This window comes from Oryx dammah, unplaced genomic scaffold (assembly GCF_014754425.2).
Source record: "Oryx dammah isolate SB20612 unplaced genomic scaffold, SCBI_Odam_1.1 HiC_scaffold_17, whole genome shotgun sequence".
Classification (NCBI taxonomy): Eukaryota; Metazoa; Chordata; class Mammalia; order Artiodactyla; family Bovidae; genus Oryx; species Oryx dammah.
The window spans coordinates 72,805,339-72,826,174 of record NW_024070201.1 but is presented as its reverse complement, the minus strand read 5'-3'; the positions used below and the strand labels follow the sequence as shown (position 1 = coordinate 72,826,174).

Here is a 20,836-nt window from a genome sequence, read left to right as displayed (position 1 = left end):
CGATCCCTGGTCAGGGAACTAGATCCCACAGGCTGCAACTAAAGAGATTCCCACATGCCACAAAAGACCTGGCACAGCCGAATAAATAAATACACTGTTTAAAGTGTGCAGGAAGGGAAGTGTAGGTCTTTTGCAAACACTGCACCGTTTTATATAAAGGACTTGAGCATTCATGGATTTGGGTATCCATGGAGGTCCCTGGCACCAATCCCTGTCAATTCTGAGGAAACTTTACATGTTGCCTTTTATTATTCTAATTATCAAATTTCACAAAGGCCCTGGGGACCTGGGAAATGAGGTATGCTTACACACAACCACAAACTCCACATCTGTAATCTCACTCACCACCCCCAGTCAGTCCCGAGATCCACATGAAGCTAACTGGAGATAATCAGGCTGCAATGTGCTCATCACCTGCTATGCACCAGGCATGCAACAAGCACGAACACTCATGATTCATGGGGGATGTTCCCTTAGACTGGGGGTCTCCATTTGATGGACCAGAGAAATAGAGCTCAGAGAGAACGGTGACTAGCCCAAAGATACACTTCCCTCAAGCGGGAGGAGATTCCAGAGCCCTGTCACCATTGCAGACCCCTCTTCCCTTTCCAAGTCCCTCTGCTCTGCCTGGAAAGGGAACCGGCCCTGGATCCAGCCGCAGAAACGACCACCCCCTACCCTGCACACACTTGGCCTCACTCCCTGCGGTAATAAATCTGGCTGTTGGAGAAACCGGTGAAATGAGTCCTTGGGCCAGGACGTGAGGACCAGTGTGAGGAGACTGGCCTCCTCATTATGCCTAACACGAAGGTCTCAGGGCAAGGGTTAGGGAGAGAGCCAGGAGAATCTGCCCATCTCGGGGGCAGCAAAAATGCAAATAAGAATGGGCATGTTGGACTCCCCTGCTGGTACAATGGATGGCAGCCTGCCTGTCAACGCAGGGGACATGAGTTCGATCCCTGGTCGTGGTGGATTCCACGTGCCTTGTAGCAGTTAAGCCTCTGCACCAAAATTACTGAGCCTGCGCTCTAGAGCCCTCGAGCTGCAATTACTGAAACCCGTGCAGCCTAGAGACCGCGCTCCGCAACAAGAGAATCCACAATGGGAAGCCCACACACCTCAACCGGAGAGCAGTCCCTGCTCCCCTCAGCTAGAGAAAGCCCGCACGCAGCAACAAAGACCCAGTGCAACCAAAGACAAATCAATCAATCAATCAATATTTTTTTAAAAAAAGAATGGGCATGTCACGGAGAGAAATTAGCTGGAAACGAACTGTGTACCTCACGCTACAGATCTGAAAGCTTCCCAAGGGGTCAGTGGTAAAGAATCTGCCTGTCAATCAATGCAGGAGATGCAGGTTCAATCCCTGGGTCAGGAAGATCCCCGGCGAAGGAAATGGCAACCCACTCCAGTGTTCTTGCCTGGAGAATCCCATGGACAGAGGAGCCCGGCGGGCTGTAGTCGGTCCACGGGGTCGCAAGGAGGGAGGCATGCCTGAGCAATTGAACAGCAGCAGCTCTGGGCTTGTGACTGAGTTGGCACCTGCGGCTGCTGCTGCTGCTGCTGCTAAGTCGCTTCAGTCGGGTCTGACTCTGTGTGACCCCATGGACAGCAGCCTATCCGGCTCCTCCGTCCACAGGATTCTCCAGGCAAGAACACTGGAGTGGGTTGCCATTTCCTTCTCCAAGTTGGCACCTGTGGGAGACTGAATTGGTCCAGCTCTCGCCCTTCCCTGTCACCCTGGCCATGAGACTCTGCACTACACTCTGTCTTACAGGGGGCCTCTAATTCTTCACTCCTTGACTTTGGGTTCGGTCATCTGACTTGTTTGGCCAGTGGGATGGTAACAAGCATGATGCAAACACGGGCTTGACATGGGCTTGTGAGGCCCTGCCTCCAGTGCCCCTGCCTCCACAGAAGAGCTTCCCCAGGGAGCCCCTGGGGTCTGGGCCCAGAACAGACACACTTGGAGCAGACCTGGCCCGCGGCGAGGAGCCGAGTTCACCCTGCGCCTGGAGGCTGAGCAGCACAGCGGAGCACAGCTAAACCAGTCCAACCACGGGCAACCAGCGGACACACCAGAATAAGTGAGGAGCTGCAATCAACCAGTAAATACTGAAGCGAGGATAAACGATTGCTGTTCTATACGCCGGCGCCTGCAGGCTAAATCCAGCCCGCCACCTGTTCTGTACAGCCCACCATCTGAGAATGGTTTGTACATTTCTAGATGGTTGAAAATAACTCAAAAGAAGACTATTTTATCATGTGAAAATTACATGGAATTCAAATTTCAGCCTCCATAAACAAAGTCTTAGAATACACATACCTCTGGCTGCTCTGACACTGTGATGGATCGCAGAGTTGAGCAGTGTGACAGACACTGCATGGGCCACAAAGCCTAAAAGACTTACTACTTGGCCATTTACACAAACATTCACAGACCCTCATTCTATTGCACTGCATTTGGAGGTAGCTTGTTACACTGTAACAGCTGACTGACTATACAGTTATTACTACTTGTCATGAGCTAATGAAAAAAGAACAAACTTTCATATGTAAATAATGCATTCTGGCAAGGGGTAAGAAACACTGTGGCAGTTGTATTCACCAAAGATCTCCCAGTGTTTTAAATAGAGACAAACAGATAAAGAAAATAAAAGTGTCACATGGCACACAAAAGCAGAGAGGCATGCCAAATTCAGAAGAATCTGTGTCGAAGTCGTCACTATTGTATTCACCCTACAAACAGCGATTTAGTTTCAGTAACGCATGATCCAACACGGGACACTGACTTTGTTCATTTGAATTACGCTGGTTTGTGTAGTTCTGTTCATTTTATATTTGTAAGTTTGTCTTGGTTTAATAGTTGTTTTAAAAGCTGTAAGAAATGTTGTGTTTCTTTAGTTTCTATGTTTAAACCTTTTAAAGTAACTTTAGAGTAAAATTAATGTAATCATAAATAATTGGGACTCCATAAATGATAAACGCAAAAGTCAGACATGACAGAGCAACTGAACTGAACTGAAACGATAAGTCAGACACCTGACCAACACGTCCTTGAAAAAATGTTCAGCATCACCAGTCATCATGGAAATGCAAATTAAAACCACAATGAGATATCACTGCACACCTGTCAGAATGGTTTGCATCAAAAAGACAAGAAATACCAAGCGTTGTCGAGGATGTGGACCAAAGGGAACCCTTGAGCACTGTTTCAGGAATGTGAATTGGTGCAGCCGCTATGGAAACCAGTATGGAAGCTCCTTCAAAATTTAAAAATAGAACTGCCATATGATCCACGAATTTCACTTCTGGGTATTTAACCATAGGAAACGTTACACGAAAAGGTATGTGTACCCCCAAGTTCACTGCAGCGTTATTCATAACAGCCAAGAAATGAAAACAAACCAAATGCCCACCAACCGATGAATGGATAAAGAATATGTGGATAGATATACAAGGGAATCGTTCTCAGCCATAAAAAAGAGGAAATCCTGACATTTGCAATAGCATGGATAAGCCTTGAGGGCACTGTGCTAAGACAAACAAGTGAGATCAAGACAAGTATTATATGACCTCACTTTCATGTGGAATCTAAAACAACAAACAAACAAACCCCGAACTCGTAGATGTAGTAAATAGATCGATGGTTGCCAGAGGCAGAGGGTGGCGGGATTGTTAAAAATCGATGAAGGTGGTCAACATAAATTAGTGCTGAGTATGTAACGTAGCGTTTGGTAACTACAGGAATATATATAGTAATATGCATTACACATATATTTCTTTTAAAAAGTGGCCTCAATATGACACAGGTGAAAAACAATTGGAGTAGAAATGCTGAGGAGGCAAGGAAAGTTGAAGGTCAAGTTAGCAGTTGGTTTATCTTGAAAACTCAGAACAGTTTTTCATGTTTTATTTTTGTTCCATATAGTAGATTTTAAGAATTATAGACTCAGTTCCAGCCAAAACTAGTTAACTAGATCATTATATTTTTTGTGGGGAGTGGGGATACCTTTGGTTTGGTTCATGATTTAATAACAAAACTACCAGCATTTACAAAAGTTATACAAGTCATGCCATTTAATGCTTCTGACATTAAGAGGAACCTTAGGGTTGAGGTCCATATTTTCATTCCTAGAAAAGCTGACATTGTCATTCAATAGTGTTTTACTTTTTTCTAGCGTCACCTTCCGCTTTTCCCTCTCAGCACACCTTGTGCCTCTATCACGCTATTACAGGGTGCCCTGTGCCCTCCTACCATTCCCCACCTCAACAGTACACATGTGCCCTTAGACCTCTGTACATGCTATGCCCACTGCTGTGATTCTGAGTTCCCTCGGTTCCTGACCCCATTGGCCACTCACTTCAGCTCATCCCTCAAAACCTAGTTCAGGCTTAGAAGCCACGACACCCCAGGAGCAACGTGGACATCTAGTGCCAGAGATTTGATTTCTAGATATTATTTCTCACTAAAACACATTAGAGCTCCTAAGAGAGATGACTAGAACATCTTCTTTGGGACTCTGCTGGCAGTCCAATGGTTACAATGCTGTGCTTCCGCTGCAGGGGGCAAAGTTCAATTCCTGGTCAGGGAACTGGGATCCTGCATGCCCTGTGTTGGGGAAAAAAAAAAAACTTTGCACGAGAAAGTAAGGAAACCCTAAAAGAAGGACAAGAAGCCAATCTGAATGGGTTCTTCCTGGCCAACTCTAGGGCAATTTAAAGCTCAAAATGTATAACGAGAGGAATGGACTATAGCACAATGAAGAAAAAAAAAAAAATCCGTGAGTCCATACTGGTAGTAAAACTAAACTTAAGGGATGGGGTAGGGGAGAAAGTTGAGCACTTCTTTTAAACAGAAGAATATTCAGTCATAAGTGTAGAAGGAATGATTAAAAATCCTTTCAAGCCATGAAAAATAAGTGATATAGGCAAGAATCATCAACGGTTGCTGAAAGCACTGAGTTAAAGAGAAGACAAATGGACATCACAGGCTCTTGCTATCTGCAGTGAGAGAGACACAATATAACCAGTGCCAAACATCTATAACCTGAGTCTATCAGGAGGAAACAACGGGCAAATCTAAACTGTGGAAAGGTCTGCAAAGAACTGTCCTGAACTCTTCCAAAGTGGCAATATTGTGGACGAGAAATGCAATCCTGGGAAACTGTTCTAGAATAAAGCAGACTAATGAGACGTGACAACCAAATGCGATGTGTGATGCTTGAGTGGGTCCTGAATGGCGGGAGGACTATCAAGGCCATCACTCAGGGCAACTGGGAAAATCTGAATAAGGACTACAGTTGAGACAGTACTGTATCCTGAGTATAACAACTATACTCTGATTACACAGGACACAGGGACCAACGAACTACTGCTAGTAGGTCAAACCCAGCCCTTCATCTGTTCTCACAGCCTGTGAGTTAAGCACGGTTCTGCTTGTTTTTCATAACTGAAACTTCTTCCATATAATTTCATTTGTATGATTTTCAGAACTGATATAAATTCAAATTTCATTTGAAATTATACGAAATTCACATCAGTGTTTATAAATAAAGCTTTATTGGAGCCAGCTTGGACACTTGCTTGGACACTTTATTGGACACTTGCTCATTCACGTACTGTCTATGAATGCTTTCACAGTACAACCGCAGAGCTGGATAAGGGTGACAGACACTGCATGGCCACGAAGCCTGATACCGGGAACTATGTCTCAAATAGCTCAGGAAAAAAAAAAGAGTGTGTGTGTGCGCGCATGTGTGTGTGTGGGCGAGCATGTGCCTGTGCGTGTGTGTGTGTGCACGCGCACGTGCCTGTAGGTAGCTATGCTGTGCTGTGTGGCTTAGTCACTCAGCGTATGTGTGTGTGTGTGTGTGTGCACGCACACGTGCCTGTAGGTAGCTATTGTGTGCTGTGTGGCCTAGTCACTCAGCTGTGTTCAACTCTTTGCAGTCCCATAGACTATAGCCCACCAGGCTCCTCTGTCCCGCAAGAATACTGGAGTGGGTTGCCATTCCCCTCCCCAGGGGAGCTTCCCGACCCAGGGATCGAACCTGGGTCTCTTGCACTGCAGGCAGACTCTTTACCATCTGAGCCGCCAGGGAAGCCAGACATACAGAGTGAGACTGAAGCAATTGTTATGAAATGTGAGCAACAGGCGAAGCCAGATGCAGGTGTGTGGCTCCTGGTCACACAGTTCTTATGCTTCTGCAGAGTTTGAAATTTCAGAATAAAGAGTTAATAGAGATGAGTGAATAAGCATGAAACGCAGTTGCTCAGATTCTCAAACACACACAGAAGCCTGACCTGCTTCAAATGTGCCTTCTTCCCTTCCTGGACCAGCCCGTTACTCTTCTCTTCCCTTCTCTGAGCCCTGCCCACCCCCAAGCCCGGTCAGACCTGCCTGCCTCCCCTGACGTCTTGCGCTGTTGCAACCATCTGCTCACACTTCATCTCTCCCATCAACCCGGGGGTTTTCAGACTCTGTTCTGGAGGGCGTGTCACAAGCCTTTGCACACCCAATCTTAAGTTTTAAAATAAATCTCCACTTTATGATGGAAGCTGAAATGGAAAACCCCGAAATCCCATTTCACGTCTGCCTCTCCCCAGAACAGTAGAGTCTGGCAGGCGGAGAGGCTAGCTGACAGCAGCGGAGCGATCCCACCGCATGGTGTCCTCTTTAAAGGGGCCCTGGGAAGTCTCCCACCCAGGATCCACCCAGAGAAGCAGACCTCCTCGGGAGCTACCTGCGACTTCTTACGCTACAGCCAGAAAGCACTGGTAGCCGAGTCAGCTTCCCTCTTCCCAGTGGCCGCCAAATTTGGAACCTCTATAGCTAACAGTGCACACACAGGTCATTATGGTATGCATTTTTAGCCTCATTCCTGGCTCCATTTAGGATCTCCACCCTTGTTTTTCTTTCTTCTCTCTCTCCCAGTTTTAATATGCTATCGTGTTATATTTTATATATCCTGCTAGGCTGCCCTACATCCCTTCTGGAACCAGACTGGGCCTCAGTGAAACATTTAATTTAAACCCTGTGCTGGACTCCTCTTTCTTCTGCCTCTTTCCCAAACCACACGGCTGCCTGGTACTCCCCAGGCACCTCATGCCTGCAGCATCGTCTCCGGCCTGTAGTGTCTGAGGGCAGCCTGGCAAGCCTGGCAATGATTTATGGAGTCTGTATACTTCCAGGGAGATGAGAAAGTAGAGGAAGAGGCATTTCTTTTCTAAACATCCAGAAGTGAATGCAAAACTCCTTCTGAGGGACTTCCTGGTGGTGCCGCGGATGGGAGCCCACCCACCAGTGCAGAGGACACAGGTTTGATCCCTAGTCCGGGAGGATGGCACATACTGCAGAGCACCTGGGCCCATGTGCCAGCACTACTGAGCCTATGTACTACAGCTGCTGAAGCCCACACGCCCTAGGAGCCCACACACTGAAACGCCGAGCCCGCAGGCCCCAACTACTGAAGCCTGGGCACCTAGAGTCCGTGCTACCCGACAAGCAAAGTCACCAAAGTAAGCCCACATGCTGCAACAAGGAGTAACCCCTGCTCCCGGCAACTAGAGAAAGCCTGAAGCAGCAACGGAGACCCAGCGCAGCCAAAAATAATAAATAAAGCTCCTTCCGAGGAGGTCAGGCCTTGAAGGAGAGATAGAAAGTGGAGATGGCCATTTGGTTCATCTCAATCTGGGCCCCACCCCTGCATCACACTGTGGGCAATGGGACCAGCTTGCCTCCACGCTGAGGGGAGATGGAGAGGAACCCTGTACTGGGCCGGAAGGATGAGTAGAAGAAAGTCAACCGAGGCCAGGAGGCAGGAATGGGCCAGACGGGTACGGGAGGAGGAGAGGACCAGGAGGCCGAATGAGAGAGTGGGTTCTAGAGTCACACTGCTCTGGTTCGAATCTCAGCTCAGTTACTCAGTAGCTGTTCAGCTATGTGCAGAATGACTCCTCCTCTCCAGGCCTCAGGTTTCTCAGCAGAGTAATGGACAGACTAATACCTGCTTCACAGGGGCATTGCTAGGATAAAATAGGATCATGCTGTGAAGTGTTGAGCACAGAGCCAGATACACAGTAGGCGCTCAATAAACATAAGCGGCTATGTTTATCCTTAGAGCACCACCATTGCTTCCACTGAGACTCTACATACTGTGTTATGGAAGGAAATGTGTTCTGCTGGATGGAAGCCAGGGCTTTGGAAGGCAGGCAGAAGGTCAAAACAGACATCAAGTATGGCTTTGGGACAGGATCTGACACATGAATGCAGCTTATTCAGGAAGTGGGGCTTCTAGATCCTGGTCCAAAATTGGGGCCGTGGTTCAGGCCATTTGTCCTTTTCTCGCACCATTCAGCCAACCCATCATTTGAGCAAGCTGTTCCTCATTCCTGCTTTGCCCCAGCTGAGGCCCCAGTTGAGAACACGCACACCCACACAGGCACTGCTCAAGCCGTTTTGTATTTCTGTTCTCTCCAGGCCTTCAACACCTCTCATGTCGCTGGATCACAAAAGTCAAAGTTTCCATGTGGTATGGTGACCTCCAGCCACACCATCCCTACACCCATGCTCGTGGCACAGCTCAGAGGCCCTTGGAAGGAACCTCCAAGGAAGCAACATAGCTGCCTCTGGCCACACCCCTAACTGCAGGCCACGCCCACCCTTGACAGGTAGAGCTGGTCTAGGACCAGGCTGCAAACTCCAGATCTTCCTATTCTCCCTTTTCTCCAGACCCCAGACCCATGCCAGGCCATGAACCTGGGGAAGATGCCTGCTTTAGAGATCCCAAGCTTGTCTGGCTGGGCCGTCCCAGGAGTAGACTCTGGTGGGAAAGAAAGGGATCTCCCCTAGCCCTTACCTGGGTATGAGATTTTCTCCCCTGAGATTGTCCCACAAGCTGAGAAGGCATCGGCCTCCTCTACTGAACTCCTACCCATCCTTCAAAACCCATCCCCAATCTGCCCAGCCAAAACCAACTCCTCTTCTCCCCGCCCCTACTGTCTACTGCAGCACCACAACTACCAGCAACACTCTGGGTTCTGAATAGGCCTCCTGCCCTCTCATCTACCTTGGCCCCTGCTACCCATGGCTGGACCACAGACTCTATAAGAACAGAGAGCAAACTTCGTACATTTCTGTTACCTCTAGAACTTCCTGTGCAGTACCTAGTACACGGGAGTTGTTCTGTCTATGAGGCTAAATTGAATAATTGAATTTAATCACATAACCACACATGTCTTCCCACAAAGGAACTCCTTAAAGCCCCAGGCATCACACATCCTATCTTTGAAGGAACCCAAGGTCGGCCAGGTACTACCTGCAGGAGTTGGGGGTTGCTTACTGAACCTCTTCAGTTCCAGTACCCTCCATCAAGAAGGGCAGCCACCTCTACCTGCAGGACTATTTTGAGGAAGAATGTGGTAAACACCTGGCATATGATAATTGATCAATAAGCAGCCGGACTTTGAAAACGAGCCGATCACCCTTGCTGGCCTCCCCTCCTCACCTCCTGCTCACACCTCAATCCACAGCAAGGTGGCTTCCACCTGTGCAACCATCCCTGCCAAGAATACCAGGACCTGTATGCCCCCTGAGCCAACGGGCTCTCAAGCCTCAAGCTTCTCGCCCTCTGCAGCACTGATCCCTCTGCCCACCCCTTCCCAGGGCTTCAGCTGCATAAGTTTATACGCTTGGCTTCCCCGCTTTGGCTGCAGACCCACACACATCGATGTGCCTCAGGACAGCTCCACCTGGACATCTCGCAGGCACCTCCAGCTCTCCTCCCACTCCAGCCTGAACTCACCTTCTCCTCTGTCCCAAGATACTTCTCTGCACCTCTCCACACACTTTAGCAGCTATCCCCTCCCAAACACGTAAGTTCACTGGATTAGAGTCCCACTACTGCTATAACAAATGGCCACAAACACAATGGCTTAAAACAACACAAATGTGTTGTTTTGCTTTTCTGGAAGTAAGGAATCCTAAAATCAGGTGTTGGCAGGGCTGAGTGTTTTTCAAAAGGCATGAGGCAAGAATCTGTTTCCTGGCCTTTCCTAGTTTCTGGAGGCGCCTGCATGCCTTGGTTCCTGGCTCCTTCCCTATCTTCACAACCAGCAGGAGAGCATCTTCCAGTGTTTTCTTTCTGACTCTGCCTCTCCTGCCCTCCTCTTATAAAGATGGTTGTAACTGCACTGGTACCACCCATGTAACCCAAGATAATCTTTCCATCTCAAAATCCTTAACTTGATCACACGTGCAGTCCCTTTTACCCACGGGTTCCAGGGGAAGGACCTGGCCATCTTTGGAGAATCATCATTTGATCAACTACAGCTAACTCCCTTCATCAGCTCCAAATCTCTAAGACCGTCCTCCAGGGACAGAAAAAACATTGACCTACCGCCTTTCCACATCAAACGTCTCCACGTGAACCTTCTCAGGCAACATAAAAGCTTACCCATCATGCCTATCTCTACTGGGTTTTTTAAGGAAGTTAAAGTCTCATTAACTAACTCCCTTAGGGACTTCCATGGTGATTCAATGGATAAGAATCCATCTACCAATGCAGGGAACGTGGGTTTGATTCCTGGCCCAGGAAGATCCCACCTGCCACTAGCAACTAAGCCCGTGCACCACAACCACTGAAACCATGCACCTAGAGGGTGTGTTCACAAGCCACCGCCGTGAGAAGCCCGTGCGTTGCAGCTGGAGAACAGCCCTCGCATGCCACACCTAGGGAAAGCCCACATGCAGTGACGAACGTGGTTCATTCACTCACACAGTGAACAGCACAGTCAAAAATAAATTCATTAAAATATGATCAAGGAAACCTACGTAAAGTTAACCTGTGTCTGAGACTTAGAAGCCAACTCAGATGCATGTGTCTGAATAAAGGGCACCCCACTTTAAAAAATACAAAAACCTCTTTAACCCCAGTCTTCCCTTAGCCATCACCCTTCCTATGTCTCTCCTCCACTTCTTACTTCCCATCAAACTTCTGAAAGGTGACGAAACCAGTTACCTCCATTCTAATGAGGTTCTTATTTCATTACTCTTCTTCAGGATTTCTCAACTCCCATCTATTGACAAGTGAGGCCACACCACTCTTTGTTGTAGGAGGCTGCCCTGTGTATTATCAAAGGTTTAGCAGCATCCCTGGCTTCCCTGGTAGCTCAGACAGTAAAGAATCTACCTGCAATGCAGGAGACCTAGGTTTGATCCCTAGGTTGGGAAGATCCCTTGGAGAAGGAAATGGCAATCCACTTCAGTATTCTTGTCTGGAGAATCCCATGAACAGAGGAGCCTGGTGGGCTACAGTTCATGGGGTTGCAAAGAGTCAGACACAACTGAGTGACTTTCACTTTCACTGGCCTTTTCCTTCTAGATCCCAAGTTGTGATGGCCAAAAAAATGTCTCCAGACATTTACAAATATCCCAGAAAGGGGGCAGGAGGTATAAATTGCCCCAGGTTGGCAACCGTTGTCTTATAGTATCAGCTCTTGCTAAAATCACCAGTGACTTCTCCGGCACTAAGTCCAGTGGGTACTTTTGAGTCCTTCCCTCTCTTGGCTTCTCAGCCCAGTTGGACATTGCTGGACATTCCGGCCATCCCACCTCTCAGGCAGCTCTTGCTGTGTTTCCCGTGCAGGATCAAGCTCCCCTTGTGGACCATTCACTGTTGAAGTTCCTCAAAGCTTAGTCCATATGCTTCTCCACCTCCCACTCAGCCCATTCTCCCTGGGCGCTGCCCTCCAGCCCTCTGGCCCCACTGACCGCTTAGGCACAGGTGACTCATGAAGTGTTATTTCCAGACCTCTTTTCCAAGATCCCAACCCATAATCTAACTTCCTAGTTGATATCACCACTTGGATATCTTGACATCACTCAACAAGCCCCAAAACCAAAATCAGGATCTTCCCCTCAACCCAGTCTCTTTCTGGCGTTCCCCATTTCTCACAGAAAGACACCATTCCTGACCTGGAGGCAGAAGAACACTGCAGGAGTTGTTCTTACTTCCCTCTCCCTTACTTAGGCCAGTCTCTTTCCAAGTCAGATCTCCCTTACCTTTGAAATATTCACAAAGCAGTTCACTTGTCTTTATGTCTCTGCCCCACCCAAGCCCAAGCCTCCACCTTCACTGACTTAGAGAATGACCACATCCCTCTGACTGGGGTGCAGACACTCATTCTTTAATTTATTTATTTATTGGCTACAATGCTCAATATGTGGGATCTTAACTCCCTGACCAGGGATTGAACTCAGGCCTCCCTGCATTGGAAGGCAGAATCTTAACTGCTCGACCACCAGGGAAGTCTCCTGGATGTCCATTCTTGACCAATGCCCCTACCCCATCAGTTCTCCAGCCTGCAGTCAAACTCACCTTTTTAAAACATAAATGAAAGTTCTCGTTGTTCTTAAAATAGAGAACAAAAGTTCCAATCTGGCCTGCTGGGATCTGTATGGCCATGTCTGTCTCTTCCAGATCCCTGGGTTTGTGGCACTCCAAGGTGGGTGCACAGTGGCCTCCCAGGTGGGCACAGGCGCCATACTCTCTCCTGCCACAGGACTGTCGCTCATGCTGCCCCATCCATCCTGACAGTCCTCACGATCGTCACTCGGTAGGAATTCTTTTCCTTCAATCACAGCTCAGCTATTAGGAAGCCTTTCCTGACCTCTGGCCACATCAAATCCCTTTGTTGATCACTGTTCTCCTAGCCTCCCTGTCTCTTCATTACCTTTCAGAGTCGTCATTTTACATTTACTTATCTTATTCTTTAATTCATTCCATCTTCCCACAGTAAACTCTATGAGGGCGGCACTGATGTCTGATCTGGTCCACCACTGTGTCCCCAGAGTCAGCCTAGTACTTGGATCAAAGGAGACCCTCATAAATGGTCAAGGAATGATCTTCCTACTTGTCCCACGTCCCCCTCCTCTCTGTCCAAGTTTGATGCCTGAAATTCATCTTTGATCATCCTTCCTTTTCAAATCTGAAAATCCCTCTTCTTCATCTTCACACCTTGTCCATCAACAAATCTTAGGAATTTTCCCCTTTAAATCTTTCTCAAATGTCCCCACCTCTAGCACCTGAATTTAAGCTGCTATCTTTCCTTATGTGAATCTCCACTCCAGCCTTTTACCCAGAATTCCACTTCTCTATTCTGCAACCTTCCAGGTCACACTTCTGTCTGAAATGTTCCGATGGCCCGCAGGATGAAGGGTGCACTTTCAAGGCCTATGGAACACAGCGTGATCTGGCCCCATCTCCCTCCCCAGCCGATTCTCGCCTCTCTGCCTCTCAGGCTCACTGCTGCTGTCCTACCAGACTTCCTGGGGTCCCTCTCTCTCAGCTCTTCTGTCTACAGGGAGCAATTTTTCAACCCCCTTTGACTAACTGCTACTCATTCTTTAAGTCTCAGACCAGAGGAAATCTTGCCCAAACCCCTCAAGTAGGCCAAGAACAATAACAGCAATAGCTGATATTCACTGCACGCTTGCTAGAGGCGAGCATGATTCTAAGAACTTTGCAGCATCGACACATTTCATCTTCACCATCAGCTATGATTATCCTGTCACAGAGAGGTTCAATGATCGGTCCAAGGTCACATTAGATAGTAACTAGCAAACTTGGCTGACATAATGAACTCGGGCTCCAGGCCCCAAATTCCAGAGCACTGTGAACGCTGCCGTCTCCCTAGAGCGTCTTGTATCCTCTCTTAAGCCGCCAGCTGTCATATGTGAATGTATCTGTTCACTGCCCACTCTCCCCACGAGACGGTCCACTCACTGAGGGCAGAGACTATGCCTGTCTTGTTGGAGGCTTTACCTCTAGCTCTGGATTTCACTGCTTTTTTTAGCTGAATGTCATGCTCTGCATCCCCACAGCCCCCAGCCCCAGGTCATCCACTCTAGAGGAGGGCTTGGGTAAACCCTTTGTAAATGTCATACAATGGTCCTCCAGACACACACAGGAGGATTCAGGGAGAAATCGCTCCACTGATGATTCTGCACACTACTGACAGAGGCGGCTCCTCCGAATGGCCTTTAGCCACCAAGGGTCACAGGGGCAAAGGGACAGTAAGATCCATCATTCACTTGTCCAGCAGTGATGGCAGAAAAGCTCTGGGACCAGGCTGGGCCAGCATATGGCTCCCTCTGCTGGTTTCCTTCCACGTTCCCGGCACCCTTTACCAAGGCACGGCCCAGGAGACACTCACCAGCCACGAGAAGAAGCCAGCTGATTTGTCCTGGGTGGAGATCTGCCCCTCATAGGGGCCGAAGATGCGGCCCTTGGGGATGACCTCATTTAGGCAACGCACGTCATTCTCCCCACTGGCTTCCTTGACCACTTCCATGCCCTGGGGGATGGTGAGGGCGGCCCGGTCTGGGATGCCCACGGGCACCGGCGTGTCAGACACAAACACTGGGGGACCATGGTTCGGGCACTCATCCACAAAGTACTCCTGGCAGGACTCACAGACTGCAGGGACGGAAAGAGGAAAGAGAGCTTCAGTTGTTGCAGGGGGAGAGAGCCCCATGGAGGTGGCTGAGGGGCTGGTGAGAAACCCACCCCGAGCACAGCGTAGACCAGAGGCAAGCACACAGTGTGAGACTCACGAGCCCCGGCCCTGGCTCCACCCCGCAGCCACAGGGCCCTGCGTCTTCAGTAGCCATACCCCACTCCCCTCCCTGGCGACTCAAGGGACACACCTGCCAATGCCAAGGAAGCCACTCGCCCCCTTTGTTTCAAATTTGAAAGAACAGAAGAAAGGTCATGACTGGAGTCAGATGGGTGTGCATCTGTGAGCTGGGGGAGCTGAGCCAGGAGGTCCTTAACCCTCAGCAAACCTACCAGTGTCCTCCCCTGGAGAATGGGACCAAATAATAGACAGCTCAGCGGCTAAGGGTGAGGATTCACTGAGGCCTGGACCTGTGTCTGGTGTACACAATAGGTGAGTGCCTATCGTCAGAGGTGCCTCTGCAAATCCCCTAAGCAGAGATGGGGTAGGGGTGGGGGTGATGGTCGGCGTGGTCAGGAATAGCCCCGAGCTCCACTTACACCAGAAGTCCACTTGCTGGAAGCTTTTGGGCATGATGAGGTCACGTTTTCCCTTCAGTTTCCTGGGCTCCACTTCCATGACCGAGGGGTCTGATCTCCTAGAGCTGGTCAGGACAGGGGCCAGTAGAGAAAGCACAAAGCCATCAGAGTGAGGGGCTGGTGGGCAGAGAAGCCGAGAACTTGTCCCAAAGGCCACGAGGATGGGGCAGGTGGAGGAACCCCAGGCAGCCTGCTCATCTGATGCAGCAGATAGTAGAAAGACAGGGGTCCTGAGACCTGGGTTCAGGCCTCCTTGGGTCATTGCTTGGGTTTTTCTAGAGCCCGTTCCCATCCCTGGTCCTAGAAGTTGCTCAGAGGAGGGCAAGAGAGAGCTCTATTCCCAGGGTCTCCAATCAACCCAGCCGGGCGACGCCCCCCTTCTCCCTCGCCTGTCCCCACACGGGGGCCTCACCAGGGTTGGCCATACTCCTGGTCCCGGAGCGGAGAGCAGACCTCCGTCTTCACCACGGTCACCATCTCCCCCACCGCCGCCTTGGTCTGGGCCAAGCACTCCTTCATGTTCTCAGTCATTCTGTCCTGGGGGCGCGAAGGCGGGACCAGCGCAGGAAGAGGATCAAAGAGACGGGAAGAGGGGTGAGTGGCGAGAGGGCAAGCGGGGGTCCCATGGGGTCTGGTTACCCTCCCTGCCATCCCCAGAGGAAGCGCTTGAGAACACAGACAACAAAAACAGCTGTAGCCGGGCCAAGAGGAAATGCCATTTCTACCCCGGGCTGGTCCTGGGGACGACTGGAGCCACCAGCCCCATGGGGTCAGGGGCCGGGAGGAGCTCAGGCCAGGAGGCAGAACTGCGAAGCACAGCCTGGACCCCAAGCCCAGAGGGCAAAGGGTATGAGGGACCCATAGGAGCCTCCGCACAAAACTTTGCAGCGTGGGGGAACAGGGGCGGGATCCGCTCAAGTCCAGCAGGGGCCAAAGGGGGGCAGACAGATGAAATGGCTCCTGAGCGCCTGGCTGCAGAGCCCCTCACCCAGGGCTGCCAGGGAATGCAGCCAGGCACGCTTTGCCAGCTCAGAGCAGGTACAGGCGGGGCCTGGTTGTTGGGGGGGGGGGGTCCCCGCGTGGGCGGCCCTGACTCCAAGCCCCACCCAGCTCTCTCTAGGGGAGTCTCCCTAGCCCGCAGCTTACCGCCCTCCTCCACCACCGCGCTGGGCTTCAGCCCCTCCCTTGGCACCCTAGGGTCCTCATGCCAAGCCCCGGGACACTCTTCGGGTCAGGACAGTGCTCAGCTCGGGCTGCAAGCGCGCTCGGCCCCGGGACTGGGCGAGCAGTGTGTGTGACTCACTACCCCGGGCCCCGCTGGCCACACCCCTGCTCCTCTGCTAATCAGCCCCCTGCTCCCCACCGGGGCCCCAAAGCCGCCGGCAGCGGGGAGGGGTGTGGGGAGACGTGCCGGCCTGCCCCCTTCTCCGAGCCGGCGGGGACGTGTTGGGGGGGGTGCCGTGGGGAGGGGGGCGCGGGCGGCCCGGTCCGGCCGAACCGCCCCGCCCCAGCCTCCCCCACCATCCCCGGGCCCCGGGGCCCCCTCGCCCCCGGAGCTCGCGGGTCGTCCCGGCCGCGGGTCCGGCGGGGAAAGTGTGAGACGCCGCGATCCGGCCCGCGCGGCGCACCGGCCGGGCGCAGGGGCGGCGCTGGGGACCGGGAAGGGCGCAGGCTCGCCCTCCGCCGCCTCTCACCAACCTTCGCGGCGGGGCGCTCCCGGGCCGGCCCGGCCCTGCCCGGCGCCCGCCCCCCGCCCGCCCGCCGGGCCCGGCATTCCTTGCGGGGGCATGTGGCTTCTTGCCGGCCCCGGGGGCACGTAGCTGGCTGGCGGCCGGGAGGGGGGCGCGCGGGGAGCGGGCGCCCGGGAGGGGGCCGCCCGCCTGGGAGGGATTCCAGCCCCTCCCGCGGGGCTCGGCCCCCACGCGGGCCGGGGGGCGCCGGGCGGGGCGTCTGGGGAGGACGAGAGCGCCGGGGAGGCTGGGCCCCGTGGCCCGCCCGGGTCCCCCCACCCCCAGGCTCCGCAGCCCTCTCGGCACCGCCTACAGCGCTGCCAGAGCGACGCCGCCGACACTCAAGTTGCCAGCCACGCACCACAAGCCCGCCCCTTCCCCACCTGCGCGGCCTCGAGTGGCGACCCGCATCTGCGAAGGGCTTCACGCCAGGATCTTGGCTGGCCAACCAAATGGCCCCCAGCCGCCAGTGATGGTGGCAGGGGTTGGGGGGTGGCGGTGGGGGGTGGTCACCGAGGCAGGAACCTGGGGCTGGAAGTTTGTCAAGTGACTCCCCCAAGGTCACACAAGCCATTCGTGGTGCCGTCCTCACTGGAGCCTGGGGCCTCCTCTGAGTAAATTGGAAACAGGAGGACCTCCAGAGGTAAAAGTCTTGTCTGGACTGGTTCAATTCTATGCCACAACCTCAGCCCATTCTTCCAGAAGGATCATTGGAATCACCAACCCCGGGTGGGTTCTGGACTCAGCCCAATAGGTCCAACTGCAGGGTGAACCCACTGGAATTTTAAGGGATCCCTGAATACCCCTGCCCTGAGGCTCACTTCTCAACTGGATGGACAACATTCACACACAACACATTCTTGAGCCAGTTAGTCTAGAGTTTAGGAGTCTGGGCCCCCAGCATTCACTGCCTGTGTTCAAACCCCTGTGACTGGCTGTGGGACCCTGGGCAGGTGTTAAGGACTCAGTGTTCTTCAGTGTGCCTGTATTTGGAGACAGGGCCTGTAAGGAGGTGATAAAGTTTAAATGAGATCATATGGATGGGGCCCCAATCTAATAGAGTTGGTGCCCTTTAAGAAGAGGAAGAGACACCAGAGTGCTCTTCCTGTCACTCCCTCCTGCTCTCTCTCTGCACCAGGTAAGGGCAGTGGGAAGGTAACTGCCTCCAAGCCAAGAAGAGAGCCTTCACCAGGAACCAAATGAGCCAGCACCTAGATCTTGGACTTCCCAGCCTCCTGAACCGTGAGAAATAAATGTTTGCTGTTTAAGATACCCAGTTTATGACATTTTGTTATGACAGCCCGAGCTAAGACAGTGGGTTTTCTAACTTCTCTGTGCTCCCATTTCTTCATCGGGAAAATGTGGCAAGTATTAGGTTCTATCACAAACATCTCTGTGTTAAATGGACAGAGATGAAATTGGAGGGATCTGGTCACCATCTCTGCACATCAACTGCACATCAACTGAAGAAAGCTCATTGGGCAGGTGGGTATGAGTGATGTCATGAAGGAGTGGCTTTGAATTCTCTCCATTGGATTGGATTTAAATCAGTCATTTGCAAACTATAGCACTCTGTTAGCAACTCACTGGCAGGGACCATTTTGCATTGAGTTCTCCCGTTCTAGCCCCTCTGCCCACCCCCGGCTACACCTGTACACCATCCTCCACCTGTCCCCCACGCTCCACCTTGCCAGGAAGCCTGTGAACTTGCTTTGTATTCCATCTGCATTTCACCTGGAAAACTTCTACCCATCCTTCAGCTCTCACTGCCACCCCCCATAATATCCTCTCTAGCCCTATGTCCCTTTCCTCATGGCCCTTGCATCCTTAGAACAGTCTCTTTTTAACATGATTGTTTGATTAATATCTGTTTCCCATAATAGATTAGAAGCTCGCCAGGGGCAAAGTGCAGGCCTTTTTGCTCACCGCCGCCGAATGGTCAGCACTTGTAACAGTGCCTGACATCCCGGCAGAAATAAGTGAAAGACAAGCAGGATACTAGGGCATAGACGTTAAGGAAGCTCTCATTCTCAGGGTCATGCACTTGCAGGATTAGTACTTGAGAGTGAGTGCCTCCTTAAATTTTACACTTGCTTTCCTTACCTGGTCTCAGCCTTGCCTAGCACACAGGGTATTCTCAATAAATATTTGTCAAGGGAATTGACGGACAAATGACCCATGTCATAACTCACCCCACCTCCACTAATATGTCCTTCTGTCCCCATTGAGAATCTCAACCTATCAGGGTGGGTGGGTTATTGTTTTGAACCCTCTTCTTGGGGCACTTTCTCATGAGCTCTACTAGACACGGTGGGTGAGGCTGGTATCTAGAGGCAGTGAGGGAAAGTGAGAGTGTGAGGGAATTAGATTCCTGAGGCCTGGAGCTTGGATTTGCTAATAAGTGTAAAGAGGAGCCGGGTAGGCTGCAGTCCATGGGGTCTCTAGGAGTTGGACATGACTGATCGACTTCACTTTCACTTTTCACTTTCATGGAGAAAGAAATGGCAACCCACTCCAGTGTTCTTGCTTGGAGAATCCCAGGGATGGGGGAGCCTGATGGGCTGCTGTCTACGGGGTCGCACAGAGTCGGACACGACTATAGCGACTTAGCAGCAGTAGCAGCAGCAGTAAAGCACAAGCTGTGCAACCACAGGCACAGGACTTCAATGCTCTAGGCCTTAGTGTCTTCCTTAGCAAAATGGAAATAATCAAAATTGCCCAGAGAAATCAATGAGACAAAGACAGGGTCAAGGCCCTGGAAAGAGCCAAGTGCTGAGGGTTTATAAGAGATGTTAACAGTAAACTGGCTGTCAGAGGCAAGGGAGTGAGCAGGAAGAGGGAGGAGACAGGGGAGGGAGGTTATAGAGACAAAGGGGGAAAGGAGAGGAGGGAGAAGTAGGCAACAGTAAGAGAATGAAGGCTGGAGGGGAAGAGGGAGATGAGAGGAAATCAGAGAAAAAAAGATGGAAAGAGAGAGAGACCAAGAGAGAGATGAAGGGAAATGGCCCACAGACACTTCTGTAAGTCTGAAATGGCCCTGGGGAGACTATTCTCTTATGAGAAAAGCATTCATTTGAATCTCAGAGTGAGATGTCTATGGACCACTTCCTTTCAGGTCTTATTTTTCATTTATATCCCACCTTCATCCCATTCTTTAAAAAAAAAAATTGTGATGATTTATAACATAAACCCATACTTGACAGGACAACTGAACAACCAGAGACCTTGTGGAGAAGGAGTGATGCTAGTTATACCCAGAATCTGTTGTAAGATGGTTGGTGATCTAGTTTTCCATTCAGTTCTGAGCCTCCTGGCAGCAAAGGCAAAAAGGGAAACACAATGGGTTACATAATACTCACTACTGATACCTATTTACTAACTACACAATTAAGTTTTCCTCATTCTTGGAGGGGTCCAGCTGCCTGGAGAATCAGAATCAAGCCTCACTTATGTGACTGATGTGTATTACAATCCTCTGTGTCTGTAACAAAGGCCATGGAGGCAGGGAGGGAGAAGATGGGATATGACAGGACTGAATGGACTTCCTTGGGAAGACAGGGAAAGCACAGGCGTATGTCCTTCACTGGGTCCATGTCAGCAGGCACTGTAAGGCCGGAGGCAGGTGAAGCTCCAGCAACAGTTTCTGCGGATTGTTCTGGCTCTGCTTGCCTGGGGAGGGACCTGGGGGAGGGGTGGTCGGCAGGCCTTGTGGAGGACTCCCAAGCTGCTGGCAATGCTCCCTCTCAGCTGGCTCCTCGGAGTCTGCACACGCAGAGATTAGGCATGTTGCAAACCCAGCAATGAGATGCAGACCCAAGAGGAGGGGGCAGAATGCAGCTCAGGAGCCTGCAGCTCTGTTTTCACCCTTGGCAGGATGCCAAGGACCTGGAATGCCCAGCAGCAAGTGTGGCCAGAGGGACTGGGAGTCTGTACCCACTGGGGTACCCTCGAGGCTGGCACCATGAGCATCTGGAGGGCCTCGCATCCCTGCAGCGTCCTGCACTGTCT

At 51.2% G+C, this 20,836-nt stretch overlaps 1 protein-coding gene across 3 annotated transcripts in view; it reads right to left on the bottom strand.

The window, feature by feature from the left end:
- The window catches only part of PRDM11 (PR/SET domain 11), a 50,989-nt gene extending 34,672 nt beyond the window's left edge, over positions 1 to 16,317 (bottom strand). The window contains exons 1-4 of one of the 3 annotated variants that reach the window (XM_040259074.1): positions 16,245 to 16,317; positions 15,511 to 15,635; positions 15,060 to 15,163; positions 14,218 to 14,480 (exon numbers count right to left, since the gene is read on the bottom strand). In XM_040259074.1, coding sequence (XP_040115008.1) covers positions 14,218 to 14,480; positions 15,060 to 15,163; positions 15,511 to 15,629 — 486 coding nt within the window. In that variant the 5' untranslated portion in view covers positions 15,630 to 15,635; positions 16,245 to 16,317. Of the gene's footprint in view, positions 1 to 14,217; positions 14,481 to 15,059; positions 15,164 to 15,510; positions 15,993 to 16,244 lie in introns of those variants that run through there. The other 2 variants (XM_040259075.1, XM_040259073.1) reach the window with 2 other exon arrangements.
- Positions 16,318 to 20,836: the final 4,519 nt, after the last annotated feature.